Genomic DNA, 19158 nt, shown 5'->3' with positions numbered 1-19158 from the left:
GAAAATAGATCTGAACGGCTTTAAATTTTGAATCTCGTCTATGATAAAAATGGATCTAGAATAGCTGATGGGAAATTCATGTTTCATATTCTCAAAATTAATGCTCCTGAACAATATGAAACACTACTGGTTTAACTCCTAGTGCACCTACGAGAAATGCAAACATTTAAGAGCACCATCATGTAACAATGCGCAACAACGAAATAATATGCGATACAGGTGAACTACCTGAAAGTATTATACATGATGCAATCCGTTGCAAACAGTCCAAAAAGACACGTCAGTAACCGAGCTTAGTCGTGATTATAATAGAAAAGGGCAATTCAAAACATTTTACTAAACAGGGAACTGCAACGTTCAATGTATTAATAACTATTCTATCGTATCTTAATTACTACTTATCATACTACTAATTTAAAAACTTAAATTAGTAGAGATGGAAATTTTTGTGATTGTATACATATGTATATATATTATAATATATTGTAACCTTGTCAATTACAAAACTTTTAAGCAGGTCAAGAAAAATATTTTTAATTGTTTTTCAATATTTTATCATTTTTTTAAATATATAAACATTGGGAATAAAACATATTCATCTATGGCTTTCGTATGCTGTAATGTACTTACCAAAAAATCAACCGCTTCTTCCATATCCATGTTATTTCCAATTTATCATCTGATAAAGTATCCAGAAAATGCACGTTTGATTTAGGTAACACTCTTGAATTCTGGCCGTTGAATCAAACTAAACAACACAAAACAATTTTCTTCGACTCGTACACACTGTTTACAAACACGTCTTTCTGAGAATTGGCGCTCAGGCACTAAACGCACCCCGCAAACACGAAAATGATGCAACTTTCGCTGTGTTGGTATCCCGATGATTTTCACCCACAAAAGGCGTAGCACTTTTTGCCGAAATCTGCGAAGCAATAAATCCAACTTCCAACCGTCGAACCAGGGAACTTGATTTTTTACCGAACGCGGAAGGCAATTACAATCGTACGAAACACTTGGAAAAACAACTTTCGATTGGTTTTCTCAACGAATACGCCGATCTAAAAAGGGATCAATGAGAGCAAACTCACTTCACTGACTGACTCACGATTTCAACATGAATGACAGTTCAAATCAACTTCGGGTTCGGAAGCCGAAAGGATTTTCTTCCAACGTGTACATTTCGCAGGGGTGTCACAAATGTAGTAAATTTGCTATAGTCTGGCGACTTCATGTCGTTAATATTCTAATCACCCCAAAAATTTAAATTAAAATCGCTATAAAACATATTTAAATAGCAAAAACATTCCCAAAATTACATTTACACACAATATCTATAAATAATTATTTGTTTACGAGTTAATAATTGTTGAGTGTTTCTTCAAGAATTATTCGGGGTTTCATAGATTTTCTATTGGATATTGTCCATTACAGTTAATTTGCTATTTATTCAGACCTAGGCCGGAGTGCGGCTTTTACATTGAAGTCGTTTTCATTCAGATCAGTTCGCTAATACATGAATAGAGGTAATAAACCATTATTGGCCCTGACAGCAACGCGAAAACAAAATGGGGGCTGGTTTGCTGCTTTTATATTTCACCCGGCATGGCAAATATAGGACGTCAATTTTAAAATATTTCTTAAAACGTTAAAACACATTTTAGCCGAAAATAATCAAAAATTTTCGTGTTAGAAATTTGATTTACTTTTAGAATAACAACACGAAAGTTGAATTATTCTGATTGAAAATACATGTGTTGATAAGTAGCCTACATGAAGTCTCTACTCAAGTGCACATAAATGCAGACATAGGCAGACCGATAAAATACGGCAGATTACAGTGGGCTAGTCATGTATTGCGTAATTTTAGCAAAATAAATTGTGTTTCTGAGTTGGCCAGTTGAATTTCTGATACTTTTTGAAAACATGGAGAGGTCTAATGTCCATATGATTGACGACCCCTCCCCGAGGGTTGTTAATCTTCCTAGGATGTATACTCTATACAGATGCTAACAAAATCAAATGGCTATTACGCTGATTCGCCGAGCCTTTTATAAAAAAAAAGTATGTTGAAATGTTACTCACAGGCTTTTTTCGTGGCAATATGAATGGAAGACTAGTGTCTTGTGTAGAGAATCTTTGTGTGATATCTATCCATTAAACAATGTTGCTAATTCAAGAGAGTTACATGCTTTGCAGATTTTTTTTCTATTTATTATCATAGATACACCCAATATTTTTTTTACTCGGTTGGTATTCTTTAATTTCCCGGTTTAACTGATTTTTCACAGCTTTTTAAATACCACCTGAATTTTCTTTGATTTTTTGTGAATTTTTTCATGGGGTTAACTCATAGTTTCATCAATGCGAAAGGTCATAATCGACTAAAAGCCACCCGTGTAAAAAAAAGAACTGGGTGTAGTATGTGCTTTGTCAACCACTTTGACAGTTGGCAGCAGGATATCCTATGATTCCTATGAATCATATGATTTGACTTAATAATGTCTATGCCAAATTGAAGTACTAGAAGTCTTGTGAAAGACTACTATTTGCTATTAATAAGTAATAGGTCTAATAAACCGACAAAGCAGTAGTTCTTCTGTTATGAAGAGCTATAACAATCTGTTTTATTAACATGGTACTAAGAGCATACAGTTTATTTGAAATTTCACATATTCTAGCATACAAAATGTAACTAATAATCAGGTAAAGCAACAATCATAAATATAATTTGAAATATGGTTTAAGACATAGAGTTTCTACAGAACATTGAATGTTTCAAAAGACCTACCTAAATTGCTATAAAAATATTGTATTGGAAGAATCTAACTTGTATATAGTTTTCTGCTAATAATCGTCGTCTTGGTAAATTTGGGTCAATTTCTCGTGACTGTCAGGCACGCAGAGGCGTCCTAGGATCAGACTCTGCACAACCCACACCGTAGAAACGATTATTAATCCGTACTGGGTAGCCCAGAGTTTTACATCTTCGGGGAATTCTTGATCCGTTAGCATGTAACCAGACAGGTTTTCCGTAAGGTCCATTTCTGATTTGATTAAACGAACGGTACCTCCGGCCAGCTTACACACACGGCTCCAAAATTGTATGAAATCGTTGTCCATGCTGGCGATGTTCACACAGTGACCAATGAAAGGATTCACTGTCGATCGCTGGTCAGCTCCTCGACCACAGTTCCAACGTATGTAACGATCTTCTATCAGAGACCACCCGGACGGGAGAGCGTATGATTTAAAGTCCACACATGTGATCGTTTGACAACACCTGATTATCCACTCATGCGAGACGGCCTGTAATAATGAATCAGTATATAAACGCTGTAATCATGATTTTGTTTGCAGTCGAATACTTACCGGAATGTCTACTGCCAAACACTGCACGTACTTGGCCGTTGCCGAAGGATGTGGTGCAATCAACTTACACTGTTTGTACTTGGTTTTCGGAATGTCTTCGAAGTGTTGGTACACTTTTCCGCCTCCGGCTTCAATTTGTTGCTGCAAGTGTCCTTTCACGAAGGGTACTTCGCTAAACCTACGATACTTATTTTGCATGTCGTTCTTATCCTGAAAGTGACCTTGACTTCATTAAAGTGAAATGGATTTTTTTGGGCACGTCATACTGCCGTATTGCAAAATGTCCTCGGTGCGATGGTACAGGTGAGAATGAAGTGCTTATTTCTGAATAATGTTTTACTTCCAGGTAGCGGCCCCAGTAGTTCAGCTAGTTCTCTTTCATGCCCCAAGTATTCGGCGACGAGGTACATTTCTGTAACATACCAAATTATCGTAGCCTTGTTCGTAATAAATAACTAAGTTTAAATATATACTTCTGATTTCTGATTCCTTTTCAGTTCGCTGTAACTCTGGGTGAACCCCATTGACAAGTTCAAGTCCGGTCTCGGGACTTGGAGGAATGGGAATATCATCTTCAACGATGTCTGAAACGTCGCTAGACTCAGAGATGACTGAAGTTTGCAGTAATAACTGTTGAACTTTGCTGAAAAGAAGATCATGATTATTTTTTTCACTACCAGTTACCGTGTTCCTGGAAAACGATTCACCCCTAAATAGTTGTTGGCCCGATTGGTTTACACATTCTGAAGTTATAATTTTTATTATAATTTTTTTTTATAAAGTCGTAATGAAATCATATTTTTTAAAACCAACTTGTGCTTATACATACTACGTTTAGCATGAAGTAAGGCGTTTCGAATAGAATACAAATTAAAAATTATTGTACCAATAATTAGTGTTATGTGTGTTATTTAACCGCTATTGTGCCGAGATCTACTGTGGTGTTCTGCTGTACATAATCTATACTTAGATTTCCATTGATCATAATTGTTCTCGTTGCCAGTCCCATCTTATCGTAAGTCCATTCTGCCCGTTTGTCCATGTAATGCATGATCGTTGTATTGTTTGTTTGCCAATGTTGCCATTTATCCAGGTACGTTGGAGGAATGCCTCCGAGAAGAACAGTTTATCAGTCTTCATCGTGACGGCGAGGCGCGTTCCCCAAATTAACGCCACCCTATGGACTTGCTCATCTGGCGATTGGAAAGGTTTGGTGGAGGGGCTGGGAATCGAACACATGACCATCCGCTTGTAAAGCGATCGTGTAGCCAACTATGCTACCTCCACTATTGGACCATTGGCCTTAATTGGAAAAATAGCAAACTGCTAATAACTAAGGGGCGTACCTAGGAATATTGCGATTGCTTAAAGCTACTTAGATTACATTTCTTTACAATGCTCAATCGCCACCCTCGGAAATATTGCTCAATTGCGGGCCGAGAGACCTAACTGGAAAAGGAGTTGGTTTTAGTAGGACGGAAGTAGTGCAGTGTTCCAACCCCATACTACCAGGATTCGCCTCCCCAGGTGTATGATTGCAGATTTCCGTTACTTTCAATAAAATGAAAAAAAAATTAATCCCCCTAGCGGCGATGGTGCCTTTCTCGTGCACCATAAAATGTATTAAGAAAAGTACATAAGATAGGTAAAAATAACACTTTAGGGCGATAGATGCCATAAGTTTCAACAATTTCCATTTGTTTGCATCCATTTCTAAACATTTTTTCTCCAAACGAAATTGGTTTTTTACAAGGGGCCCTTGGGGAAAAACAATCATTTGGAAATAACTCAGAAACGCAATGGCCGATCTGACCAATTTTCAATAAGAAACAATAGGACCGGATTCCACGTGGAATGCAACTTGTTGCGAGCAAATCGGCCAATGGTAAGTACCTAAAAATGAGTGATTTTTTTGCGCACATACATACAAACATACACACATACAGACTGACATCAACTAGGTTCGTCGAGCTGGGACGATTGGTATACTAGCTAGTCGAGCTATTGACGCATTATATCTCTTCATAGTCGTATCCTTGCATTTGGAGGTATTCCTTTAGATGCTAGACGGGCTTCGAAGCGAACCTGTTTGCCGTTTTCATCTTACTTTAGATCGAACATGAATTTCAGGTGTTTCGCATCTTTGAGACAAGTCACCATTTGTTAGCCATCGTTTTTCTTCAGCGACTCCAGCTCGCTTGCCACAGCATGTATCCAATCGTCTCTGTCATCTCGGCGAGTAATTTGACCGAACCTTACGGGTACATCTGTAGATAATGGGACCGCAGACTCGTGGTGTTCTGATTCGGGTGGGAGCACCGGTGCTGTTAGCGCCTCTATCTCATCATCGGTTTCGTTTGACTTATCATCATCGTTTTCATTCGATTGGTCATCATTGGTATCTTTATGCTGGTTTACTCGGTTTACCTGTTCAATTTCTCTGGTGTCTTTTTAGATGGGACTGACTTTCCGATTCACTGCAGTATTGCACAACCAACGGTGCTTCTCTACTGGCTTCTGCTTTAACTCCACACGGAAAACGAGCCACGATGATCTTCCAACGGGTTCGATCCCAAAGCCGATTACCGTTCTGCGCTTAGCCAATCAGCTCAACTTAAACACATTTGACATATATTTTCTTTCAGTTACTGGTCAGGTCATGCAAAAGCTCTAGATCCAAAAATTCAAATTTTCTGGACAGAAAAGGTTCACTGAGGATACTGGTCGTAAGGACATCATACGATTCTCTTTTGAAATTTCGCCACAAGAAAATGTATTGATTTTCATACGATTCTCTAATGGAATGCATTTCATACGACAATCTTATGAAATATGTTCAGTTCGTTCAAAAAAAGTGTAACCCAGTTTCGAGCCATGATGGACGTCGTGATTAGGAGGCGTGCGTTCACACCACACGCCCACCGACGCTTCGAGAATCTGTCTCGTTGGATACCCAATAAAGAGGTGGGATTGATCGAAAAAAGATCCTATACGATTTTCATAGTTCAATTCGTATGAAACATTCTCATAAGTTTGGTCGTATGAAAATCTTACGGCCAGTATCCTCAGTGTTGATTACAAAAATGACCTGTTTCGGTGGCATCGCCCTGGTAGCTGGGTTGCTGTTGGTGATTTCACATTCGAACAAATTCATTGCCTCATTTCTCTCAGCTGCGCGCCTGTGATTTTGCTACCGAAGGCCAACTTTCTGTCGTCGCCAAACGATTAAGTTTTACACTTCTTTTGTATAAAATGGTGGATCGGGAAAATCGATTTCATTTCCAATGACTAACAGAAACAAAACCAAAAAATCTTGCCAAATCGATAAAGATGCTACTTTAGAGGAAAATTTCTACAGCAACCATCCACCGGTGGGCGAACGTCGCTCAGACAGACAGACGCCAAATTTCGTTTTGGGTTAAATTTATTTTGTTACTCTTTTCAACAAAACGTATGGTGATTCACAGCTCACAACCAATTCTACAACAAATTCAGAATACAGTAATATCCCGATTTTATCATCCCCCTGGTAAATTTTGGGGTGATAAAACAGGGTATGTGACAAAATTGGAAAAAAAATATTTTCATTTTTTTTAATTCATTCCACAAATATAAATCATTTTATGCCTTGGAAAGGCCAAATGCGTGAACGGTACCCGTTATTTCTTGTCGAAATTGCTTACAGAATATTTCCCAGGTACTCATTACGAACGACTACGTAATAAACTACAGGCGGTGAAAGTTATTTCATGAAAATCAATTTAGTTTTTGGTATTATTTACGAAAATAAAAAGAATGACAAATTTTTTTGGGGTGACAAAATCGGGTCGAAAACGTGACAAAATCGGGACGTGATAAAATCGGGTCGAAAACGTGATAAAATCGGGGGTAGACAAAATCGGGGGTAGACAAAATCGGGGAGTGACAAAATCGGGTCATCACTGTATTGCGAGAATATTTCACAGGATGCTTTAAATTTCCAGTCTCTCCCATGCTCCGGTACCGCTCTTTGTAGAATCCCAATCAAAATAGCTCGCGCGTGCCGGAAAACAGTTGTATAACTAATGAATTAATTCCATTAGCTCCGCCTCTGTGTTAATCGTTATAAGTGCACATCATATTTACACCCATATCAGATCACAAAGGGGCGGGGCTACTTTATTGTATACAAGAAAGTTGCTTCCCGACGAGCGATCAATTTTGATCGGGATTCTTTAAAGAGCGGTCTAACAGGATTTCACGCAGAGCGGAGCGGACTCAGCAGCACGAAGGCTCTGGTAGAGGTTTCCACGGAAAACCATCGCATTGTTGGTGGCGTCCGTAGCGATCCCACGCCACCAGTACACAGTGTTGCTTTTGGCCGATTTCGTGCGCTTTTTTAATAGCATCGTTTCTGTTCATTTTTTCACTGTAGTTTGTTTGGAGAAGACGTTAGATATGAAAAAGGCCTTTTTTCAAAAAGAAAATCTGTAAAATGATTAATCCACCTAAAAGTGATTTAAGGGACCTTCCACAGAAAATGTCACATATCTCGTACTATATAGGCATAGGTATGGGATCTCTTTGGCAAAGGGGCTTGAAATACCATCCGCTACAACTTTCCTGAAGACACTAGGCTCATATCTGGTTTCGATGGTTAAGCAAAATTTTTATCTCACCTTTAGGTGGATTAATAATTGTACAGATTTTCTCAAAAAAAAGGTCCTTTGCAAATAAATTATATTTGCGTTTGGTTCCACGCCACTTCCGATTCTGCTTATTTCTCCTCTATTTCGAACATTTTTGAGGATGGTGTCTTCTCGAATTGTGATGTCCTGTTGTACAGAATGCACGCACAGAATCGATTTTTAGATTTCGATTACCCTTACTGTTGCCGCAGTCCATCTCCGTTTGTCCATGTCGTCCATCCAATGGGCTAGGAGAACCGGATGAATGCTGTCATCAGAGAAAAAGTACAATCACAAAAATTTACCATGTCAAGGTACAGCCAACGGAATTCAAAATAATTTTCAAAATTACGAGCAGATTTTTTTTTGATAATGGTTTATTGCACGAGATTAGAAAATGAATAAACATCAAAAACAGTACCTTTTCTGAGATCAATTCGAGAAAAATATTTATTATCATGAACAATCAAATAAATATATGTACAATGTAGATAATCAAAAGTTTAACCCGATGCTTTAAATTATTTTCAAATACATAACATTTTGAAATTTCTAAAATTATTTAGAGAATTCCATGACATATCTCTCAGGGGATTTTTTTTGTGATACTACTTTTTCTTTTTTGACATTTCTCCTAGCATATGATCGTTGCATTGTTCGATTGCCATTTATCTGGGTACGTTGGAAGAATGCCTCCGGGCAGAACAAGTTGACAGTCGTCATCAGGCAGCCCGTGAAGGTAGGGCGCGCATCCCAAAACGCCACCGTAATCCGTATGGGCTGCGGATCCGGCGACTGGCGAGGGTTTGGAGAATCGAACCCATCACCATCCGCTTGTAAGGCAAACGTGTAGTCAACTACGCTACGGGACCCCTTTTTTGTGTGTCCTGTTGTAGATAATGTTTTGTTTTGTCCACCTCATTAGTTTAAGACTTTCTTTGCCTGATAGATCGACATTAGTAATCTTATACTATGTTCGCAATACGGCTTGAATAACATGTTATTCAAATTACCGACAAAAAAAGCCGAATAACATGTTACAAGGCCCTGGTGCGAACATAGTATTAGCGGTCTGCCAGAGTATACACGTCTACGCGACGTCGTATACACGCTAACATTCATCTACCCAGTGACTGAGTTAAATTGAATTGCGGTCTCTTTTTAACCCACGGAAATTTTACTCAATTTCCGTTGGAAGCGGAACTACTCAAAATTGTGAGTAGTACTTAGATAAAAGTACAGTTCCGTTTCAGACCTATGTTAAATCGTACATCTTGGAAACCACGTGTTTTTCCAGTAGCAATAGAATATGTATGATGAATATATGTTCAGTGAAATGGAGATCGGAACATGTCCCCTATATACTCAACCATCGAAAGACCAATCAATATGATAACCGTAAGACTAAATAAATAGAGGCAGCTCGTCACTTAGAGAAAGGTTCGGGAAAAGAGAATAAAGTTACAGAACAATGAAAGATGTTGTGCCGTATTTGGAAGTGGTTTGTTTTGCCAAACCAATAATCTAAGTAATGTAAATAAACGAAATGGTCAAACAGATTTGGCATTCCCAAACAGTACAATATGTTTGCCTATATTCTCTTTTCCTTTCGTCCGATCATTCTCTATACTAACTTTTCTGCTCACACCTGCAAGGGACTTTTCTCTAGTTATAAATAGACATGCAAAACAAAACAAACACTTTTGTATTGTGATTTGTTAAGAATAATTACGATTTTATTTTTGTATCCTTCAATTTTTAAAATTACTATTTCCAGTATAGGTTTATTCATTCTCAGCTGATGGCGCTCCATTCGAGCACAAACCATTTCGCTTGTAGTTGCTGCTGCTGAATATTCTATTTTTGTTTTTATCTATTCCCTTTTATATATGTATTTGTGTGTGCTTAATACCGGTATTACTAGTTGAATGAGATTTTATGTTCCACCCTTTTCTAACATTTCATAATACCGAGCGATTGATGATTTGCACCACCTGGACGCTTCAACTTAACATGTTTCAATGTAGAGAGAGTGCCAATTATTTTTTTTCTAAATGTACTTTTACAGAGAACAGGGATACGATTATTGTTTTCGGTTCCAGCCAGAATTTCAGTTATCGCTATGGAACACACACCAGTTTAAAACATTTATAATGAATTTTGTTCACCCCTTTGTGTAGCATAATTACAATTCTGTGTTCGGGTGGATCTCTGCTCGTCCTGCTATTCGAACGAGTGCATTAATTGAATCTTTTTTATGTTTTAAATGCTAATACACAATTAAATTGCATTATACGATGGATAAGTTGTGTTGAGATTGTAGCTCTGACAATTGGAGATATTCAACGTTACCTATCCGTGCACCTTTTGATAGTTTAGACGATACTGAGTTGCTCAGACGATGATCGGTCGGTTCGCGATAATCGATTGTGGGACACTTGTGACGTTTGCCACATCTTACCGATTTGCTCTAACACAATCGCCTTGAAGGTCTAAAATTTACGTTGGCAATGCGGAAGAAATGAAGAGATTTAATGTAGGTACAACCTAGACGCTCGCTTCCGTATTGTAGTTTATTCTCGAAAACACAGAGTAATAAGCATAATTTTGTTCTTACTAAACAATTCTAGATTTCTAAAATCTAATACTCTCGTTACCTGTCGTCAAACCTAGCACTATAAATGGTACACATTTAGAAGACGGTATGTTTTCTTCCGTCAATGATAAATACGAGAACACTTCAAACTTCCTAGCAGCCCGAAAGAAACTATCCATTAATTGAATAAAACTATAATCTATACTGTAAAATAAGAGTTAGCAAGAAACTATCTCAATAAGTCTGGGAGTTCCTAGTTTTTAGCAGTTATAATTTGTTGATTTGAAGGAATGCCAAAAATTTTGACCAAATTCATTTCGCGTGATTCTAGGCGGTCAAACATCGTTTTTTTTCTGAACCACTTATCGCAAATGCAACATTAGAAATGCATGGAGTGATAGTAAGCTGGAACGTTTCATGCATTTGCTTTTGATACTACTTCAACGTCTCGGCTACCATGGATAGTTACGTCACGTACTGAATTTTGAACATTTTCTTTTTGACTCGGTAATACTAAATATTCGATTGGTTGCGGTGACTTCCAGGCAGGTGATGTCGACACATCATGGTTCCTTTTGTTTTGTCCACATATTCTCTTTTTCGTCGCCTCTCGACTCTGATTATGATTGGAATATAGCTAAAAGTTATTTTGCCCTATTGACTATAAAGTGTACTGCTGTTGTTTGCTGTTACTGTTATATCTGCATAATGTTTATTTATAGCGTTTATCAACTACTTGCTCTGTTTTTAAAAACGCAGGATGTATGTCGAAATAAGTTTACGAGAGCCTAAAAATATACAGAAAACATATTAGTTGGAGGTTAGTCATAAATTTTGAATATGTCTAATGAAACAGACACTAAAAGCTTAAACCTAAGGAAATTTCAATAAAAATGTATCAAATATAGGTCGTAATACGGTTGTATGTCAATGCCCAGAATACCAATCCCCAGAATCAGTTCCCCAGAATGGTATTTCCCAGAATTCCATTTCCCAGAACGACCAATTCTCCAGAATGATAAGAAACTATGTTTTACGCTGTCATTTCTATAAATTAAAAATACTAGATACTATATTTCTATGCAAAAATACTTATATTGAAGTACGCATTTGCCCGGAATAAGGCAAAACGACATATGCTGCCTTATTTTAAAGCACGCATTTGCCCGGAATGGAGCCCATTTGATATGTTCGTTAGGGCTCACATATAATACGAAGGAGCATATAATCCATTATACTCGTTGTTCATATTGGGGGAAGCCCATATGGCATAAAGCCGTTTGGCATAATGACCATTTGGCATAATCGTTGAAAAGAGTATGAAATGCAATGGGTCGTAAGAATATATGATTTCCATTTTTAGAAGTATGTATTTACCTGGAATAAGACAAAAGAGTAGATGACTCCTTTTTTAAAAGTATGCGTTTGCCCGGAAAAAGGCAAACGAGTAGATAACTACCCGAGCAAAGCCTGACATCATAATGAGAGCAAAAAGAAAACATATTTTGATAACGACATCAAATTGAAATCACAAACTTAATCATAAACATAAACATCATATCATAAACATAAACATAAACAACACATCATAAACATAAACTTTGATATTCATGATTGATAACTTACTTAGGTATCAATTTGATGTTGATTTCTGAATAATATGAACTGATATTAAACTGATTACTTATTTCGTTATCTAAAACCAATATCAATATCAGTTTTCGATTTGCTCTTTGCTCGGATACTTCTTCAAAAGTATGCATTTGCTCGGAAAAGGTAAAAGAGTAAATCACTCATTTTTTTTTAAGTACGCATTTGCCCGGGATAATGCAAAATATCAGATGACTTCTTCTTTAAAAGTATGCGTTTGCCCGGAAAAAGGCAAACGAGTAGATAACTACTTCTTCAAACGTACGCATTTGCCAGAAAAAAAGGCAGAATAGTAAATGACTCCTTCTTTAAAAGTACGCATTTGTCCGGGATGAAGCAAAAGAGTAGATGACTCATTCTTTAAAAGTATGCATTTGCCCGGAATAAGGCAAAAGAGTACATGACTCATTCTTTAAAAATACGCATTTGCCCGGGATGAAGCAATTACGAAGTATTTAGACTAAGCTAGGAAATGGTGCATTCTGGGGATTAGGACATTCTGGGGAATGTCTTTCGGGGGATGGAGGCATTTTTCGAGGATAGGGGCATTCTGGGGAATGTCTTTCTGGGGATTGTGGTATTTTGGGAAATGGTTTTCTGGGGAGTAGTGCATTCAGGGGAATTAATTTCTGGGGAATCACTTTCTGGGCAATGGGTTTCTGGGGTATGACATACAATCCGTAATACTGTATGTCAAGAATGGGAGAAATAAAGCAAATCGAGAATTCTACAGCAAATGTCGCATCTTGGAACGGGAGAATTCTAAATAAACCCGCATGTGTTGGGAGAAGATCGGCATGAGTGTGGTATCGGTGAGCCAAAAACCGGATGACGTGAATTTCGAGCGGTGGACTTCTCCGCAATCACTTTGTTCAAGTACCACATCTACTATAATAGCAGTGTTGACAGCGGAACGTAGGTTTGCTTCATGATGACAAGCGACCGTGTATGGACGTTGAAAATTAAGGGTACATTCTTCAACTACAGTCTGATCAACATCTTGGCCCTTATGATTGATAAGAGATAAGACTGACGACGTGACGGATGCGTTCTATGACAGACATGATAAGGCATATTGAAATTGTCCAACAGATGATGTGAACATTTTCATCGGTGGCCTTCCTTAGTCGTGCGGTAAGATGCGCAGCTGCATAGCAAGACCATACTGTGAGTGGCTGGGTTCGATTCCCGGTCCGGTCTAGGAAATTTTCGTGTTCTTGTCTTTGCTGGACATGAATTATCATCGTGCTACTCACGTGATATACATACGAATGCCAAAATGGTAACTTGGCTTAGAAATCCTGCAGTTAATAACTGTGGAAGTGCTGAATGAACACTACCTGTGAGGCGGCAATGTCCCAGGGGGGATGTAATGCCAATGAAGATGAAGTATATGTGCAGATCAGGAAAGAAAGTTTCTTTGTGAGTGCGTGTTGGCTCTTGTTTCGGACGGCAGAACGATCGCGCGATTTGCCGTAATTTCGTGTTTTGCATTGCGCGGCCGGTAATAAAGTTAATTAGTTCAGTGCGTGTTGGCTCTTGTTTCGGACGGCAGAACGACCGCGCGATTTGCCGAAATTTTGTGTTTTGCATTGCGCGGCCGGTATTAAAGTTAATTAGTTCAGTGCGTGTTGGCTCTTGTTTCGGATGGCAGAACGATCGCGCGATTTGCCGAAATTTCGTGTTTTGCATTGCGCGGCCGGTAATAAAGTTAATTAGTTCAGTGCGTGTTGGCTCTTGTTTCGGATGGCAGAACGATCGCGCGATTTGCCGAAATTTCGTGTTTTGCATTGCGCGGCCGGTAATAAAGTTAATTAGTTCAGTGCGTGTTGGCTCTTGTTTCGGATGGCAGAACGATCGCGCGATTTGCCGTAATTTCGTGTTTTGCATTGCGCGGCCGGTAATAAAGTTAATTAGTTCAGTGCGTGTTGGCTCTTGTTTCGGACGGCAGAACGATCGCGCGATTTGCCGAAATTTTGTGTTTTGTTTTGTTTTTCCCTTAGGACGTAAGTAAATTGATGAATATATTTTATTACTTTTACAGCATATACTGTTATTGACAAACGCTCTATATTGTCGAATAGAGCTCCCTATTATTCACCTTTCCCACTAACACAAATTTTCCTTCCCGTGACATCTATGAAGGTAGTATGGGTTCCCTGCATCTTCACTAGTAGATGTTGAACTAACATTCCTTCCCTTCCTTCCGTGATTGTAAGGACGTGGCCAGGTATACAACTGCTACTGTATAGGAAAAGGTACTAATCCCAAGTACCAATTTGCGACAATATACAGTAGATTGCTCAATTCAAGCTCTGTCTGGTAAGGGGGCGGGTGTCGCGGGAGAGGGTTCTCTTCGTCGACTTACCCTCATTTGAATGAAAGTGACAGGCAGGGAGTTTCTTTGCAGTTTATCACCTCAGAATGCAAGTTCGCATTGTTTTCTTTCGTTCTGAAGTGATAAACCAGAGAGAGAGATCTGCTGCTTGTCACTTTTGTTTAAGGGAGAGGGGGTCGACGGGGAGAGTCTTCTCTTGCGACATTCGCCCTTATTCCGGATGCAGCTTGAATTGAGCATTGTATAGCCACCCACGATTTGTACAATCACATATGCTATGCTATGCTATCAGGAAAGAAAGTTTTGTTACGGAAAGCCACCTACGGTTTGGTCTGCGACTTATGACTTTTGCCTCATTTGTATTTCTTGAACGTTATAGATGTCAAATCCTTCAGAGGCCCGAACATTGACTCGAACCACTTCTTCTTCTTCTTATTGGCATTACATCCCCACACTGGGACAGAGCCGCCTCGCAGCTTAGTGTTCATTAAGCACTTCCACAGTTATTAACTGCGAGGTTTCTAAGCCAAGTTACCATTTTTGCATTCGTATATCATGAGGCTAACACGATGATACTTTTATCCCCAGGGAAGTCGAGACAATTTCCAATCCGAAAATTGCCTAGACCGGCACCGGGATTCGAACCCAGCCACCCTCAGCATGGTCTTGCTTTGTAGCCGCTCGTCTTACCGCACGGCTAAGGAGGGCCCCAGACTCGAACCACTACCTTGTAGAAATTCGGGTGCGATTATCTAGCGTCAGGAATTCACAAAATAACAGGACGATACGTTTTTCAATATCCAATGTTTAACAGTTAACAAGTTCAATAGTGCCGTAGATGTCAACAATGTGTGAGAGAAGACAGTGCAAGAAGTGTAAGAAACTGTAATGCGCCGTCAACTAAATGACGGACGAGAAAAATGCAACCAGCAGTCAGAGTGGCTGGTACCCTACAACGAACGGTACAGTTTTGTCTGTGATACAGTGTAGTAAGGACAGAAAAGTAGACTTCGATTTCGAAAGATAACGAGCTGCTAGCGGTATTATTCACTTCCAATCGAAGGAAGACGCGAAGCTCTACATTCCAACTGGAACTTGGCCTGCTTTTCCACAGTTATTAATTGAAAGCTTTTCTATGCCCGCCAATGCATGAATATGTATCTTGTGTGGCAAGTATGGGCAAGAACTATGCCCAGGGAGTCGAGAATGTTTCCAACCCGAAAACATCCTAGACCGGACCGAGAATCGAGCTCGCCATCTCCGGATTGGCAATCCTACGCCTTTGCTCGCAAGGCTACTGGAGACCCCAGCTGAGAGAGTTGTAGTTTAGAAATTTGTCAGAAGAGGCATTTTTTACGGCGGCGACTTTCACCTTTATGAAATAACGACTTATCATGAAATTATCGCCGAATGTAACATAACACCATTTTGTGCTCTATTCGGGCCAAAGAAAAACGAGCCTCTCGTAGAACAACACATATTAATGCTGTCCAATGAGCAGCTCGAAGTAGCTCGAAGTTGTTCCCGTCCTGCTCGTTCTTTTTTGTCAACAAACGGGCATGAGCGTGACAGGAACAACTTCGAGCTACTTCGAGCTGCTCATTGGACAGCACTATTATTATTTGTATTTCACGCAAGCAATGACAGTAGCTGTGGAACCATCAACGCTGAATAAGATTAAGGAAGCCTTAAATGGATTGATAAATCCCGGTCGAGCTTCCCAAACTTGGAAGTGCGCAACTGCATCAATTGGTCCACGTTTCTTCAGATAGATGGATGAACAACTCTCATTCATGTGTCCTGAGCACCCCAAAAGGTCCAACCTTAGAGATCTCCATTCTGGGCGGCTGCTCGATTTAACCTTGACCAGACTCCTGTCTAATTCTTTATTGAGGCTACATCGTCACGAGCCCCTTGGATCTACCTTGTTAACTCTACCAAAGACAAAGTACAAGCTTGCGGATAAAGATAAAAGTTAGTGGCATTGATACTGAGCTTGATGAGGATGTTTTAAGTTGTTGAAGATCTTGCTTGTGATATTTGACAATGACGGAAACAAAATTTGATATGTATTAAACTGTGGAATCACAATGAGAGTGACCCAGTGGCCCTTTATAGACACGACGGGAAAGCTTTTGAAGTTTTTGAACGAAAAGTGTTACGTACAATACTGGGTGGAAAACTAGAAAATGGTCTGTGGCGCAGAGGCATGAATCACGAGCTGTATCAATTGTATGAAGAAAAAATATATTGAATCATATAAAATACGGCAGACTTCAGTGACTGTTCACTTAGTATGAATGTTGAAGAAAGAATAGCAAAAACAATATTCAAAAGAGAACCGGATTGGAAGGCGACGAACATGCTGGCTGCGCGCGGTGGAATCGGACATGGGGGCCCAAAGCGTTTCGAGGAAACGGGGAATAACAAAACTTATCATTTATGGGATTATTTCACATTAATGCCAGGTATTAAGTCAACTCGTAATTTAAAAAAAAAAATGATATCATTTCTCCATCACATTTTCCAGGACTTCAAGGACTTCAAACAATAAGGAAGAAAATATGAAAATCAAGCAAACGGCTGAAAACTCGAGAAGCTGAAAAATCGTTAGAAATTCAAATTTCTTGTACGAAGCTTATTATTCGATTAGTTATTCATAAACAGGAGGCAATTTTAAGCTTATATCTGAAATAAAATCAAAATCGACATGGGACGCTTATGCGTAGTAGATCTCATCGAAATTTAGGCTATTATATTTTTGAGGCCATATAAAATAGGGCTTGCCGAGGCTTTTGTGCCACTTCCTCGTTTATTGGCAGCAGTGGTGTAAAATGTGATTGGCATTCGTTTGTATAATTTTCCCAGAACTTTTTTCAGGACCAAGATATCCTTCATGAAGTATGACAAATTTATAGCGCTTAAATGAGCCTACAACTCTGACAAGACTCTGCGTGGGAGGCAAAATGTCATTCAAGTGACATTATGTCATTCTCTAGCCTCTCTAGCCAATGTAGTACCTTTGGACAAAAATATAGGGCTACTCAAGCGTTAAGAGTACAACAAAAATTATGAACTTAATTTGGCTGCAAAAAAAGTTGAGAACAAATTAGTCAAATGATATGCAGATGAAATTTTACAACACTACTTGGCAGAATTAGGCTCACATATATTGTTGTCTCCGGTAGCATTGCGAGCAAAGGCGTAGGATTGCCAATCCGGAGATGGCGAGTTTGATTCTCGATTCTTTGATTGAACAGCTGGCCAAGTTCCAGTTAGAATGTAGAGCCATTGAAGAAGAAGAAGATATTGTTGTCATTCAATATTGCAATTCTGCCCGACTTTTTTTTCTCTGTTTCTTTAAAATTTCTTCAGTCATATTTTGCTGTAAGCTTGCTTCTACTTCCTCATTTGTCTTTGGGATGGCCATTATTTTTTTTCTTCAAAATCGTTCGACTACGGTAAGAAGCCTTTCATGATCTTTTTTTTTTTTTTTTTTTTTTTTTACTGATTTTATTTGCTAATTATCCAATACATGCATTCATCTCTTAGACTAGGTGTTCCGTGTTTTCTTAACACTATCATCCTTATTTGCTATGTTACTTTTTAGTTACTATTAATACATTTCAATTGCCTCTGGCAGTTAGAATTTTTCCTCTGGTTGAATTGAACCATGTAGGAATTACAATGTTTTCAACTTAAACTAAACTTAACCTATTTTATACTAAGGGTACAAGGAGTTAATCGTTGCAATAGAAGATTGCAACGATTTTTGTCTAAAATTGGAAATTATTTTGTTGGACATTTGTTGTAATGTCTCAATATTAGAAATTCTATGAAGTTCATTGGTACTATACCACGGAGGCAACTTCAGAATCATTTTCAGAATTTTATTTTGAATCCTTTGAAGTGCCTTCTTTCTGGTATTGCAGCAACTAGTCCATATTGGCACAGCATACAACATGGCAGGTAATTTGTTTGTAAATCAAAGTTTGTTCTTAAGACACAGTTTTGATTTTCTGTTTATAAGTGGATATAGACACTTAATATATTTGTTACATTTGGCTTGAAGGCCTTCAATGTGATTTTTAAAGTTAATTTTGATCTAGCAGAAGTCCTAAATATTTAGCTTCGCTAGACCAATTAATTGGAACCCCATTCATAGTGACAATATGTCTGCTAGAAGGTTTCAAATAAGAAGCTCTCGGCTTATGTGGGAAAATAATAAGCTGAGTTTTTGGAAGCATTCGGGGAAATTTTCCATTTTTGCAAATAAGTGGAGAAAATATCTAAACTTTTTTGCAATCTACTACAAATGACACGAAGGCTTCGCCCTTTGGCTGAGAGACCTGTGTCATCTGCGAACAAGGATTTTTGACACCCTGGTGGTAAATCAGGTAAGTCAGAAGTAATATAATACAATATGGGCCCCAGTATGCTGCCTTGGGGGACACCAGCCCTTACAGGTAATCTATCAGATTTAAAATTCTGATAGTCTACCTGCAGTGAGCGATCTGATAAATAATTTTGGATCA

The 19158-nt window shown here is 38.6% G+C and overlaps 1 protein-coding gene across 1 annotated transcript in view; it reads right to left on the bottom strand.

The window, feature by feature from the left end:
- Positions 1–2594: 2594 nt before the first annotated feature.
- The window catches only part of LOC134202372 (TP53-binding protein 1-like), a 41665-nt gene continuing 25101 nt past the window's right edge, over positions 2595–19158 (bottom strand). Inside the window, 4 exon segments of the mRNA XM_062677383.1 lie at positions 2595–3309; positions 3373–3582; positions 3639–3784; positions 3846–4015. Coding sequence (XP_062533367.1) covers positions 2848–3309; positions 3373–3582; positions 3639–3784; positions 3846–4015 — 988 coding nt within the window. The 3' untranslated portion in view covers positions 2595–2847.

The sequence above is a fragment of the Armigeres subalbatus genome, unplaced genomic scaffold (genome assembly GCF_024139115.2).
Source record: "Armigeres subalbatus isolate Guangzhou_Male unplaced genomic scaffold, GZ_Asu_2 Contig120, whole genome shotgun sequence".
Classification (NCBI taxonomy): domain Eukaryota; kingdom Metazoa; phylum Arthropoda; class Insecta; order Diptera; family Culicidae; genus Armigeres; species Armigeres subalbatus.
The sequence above is the reverse complement of the archived record's forward strand: the minus strand, read 5'-3'. Positions and strand labels throughout refer to the sequence as shown.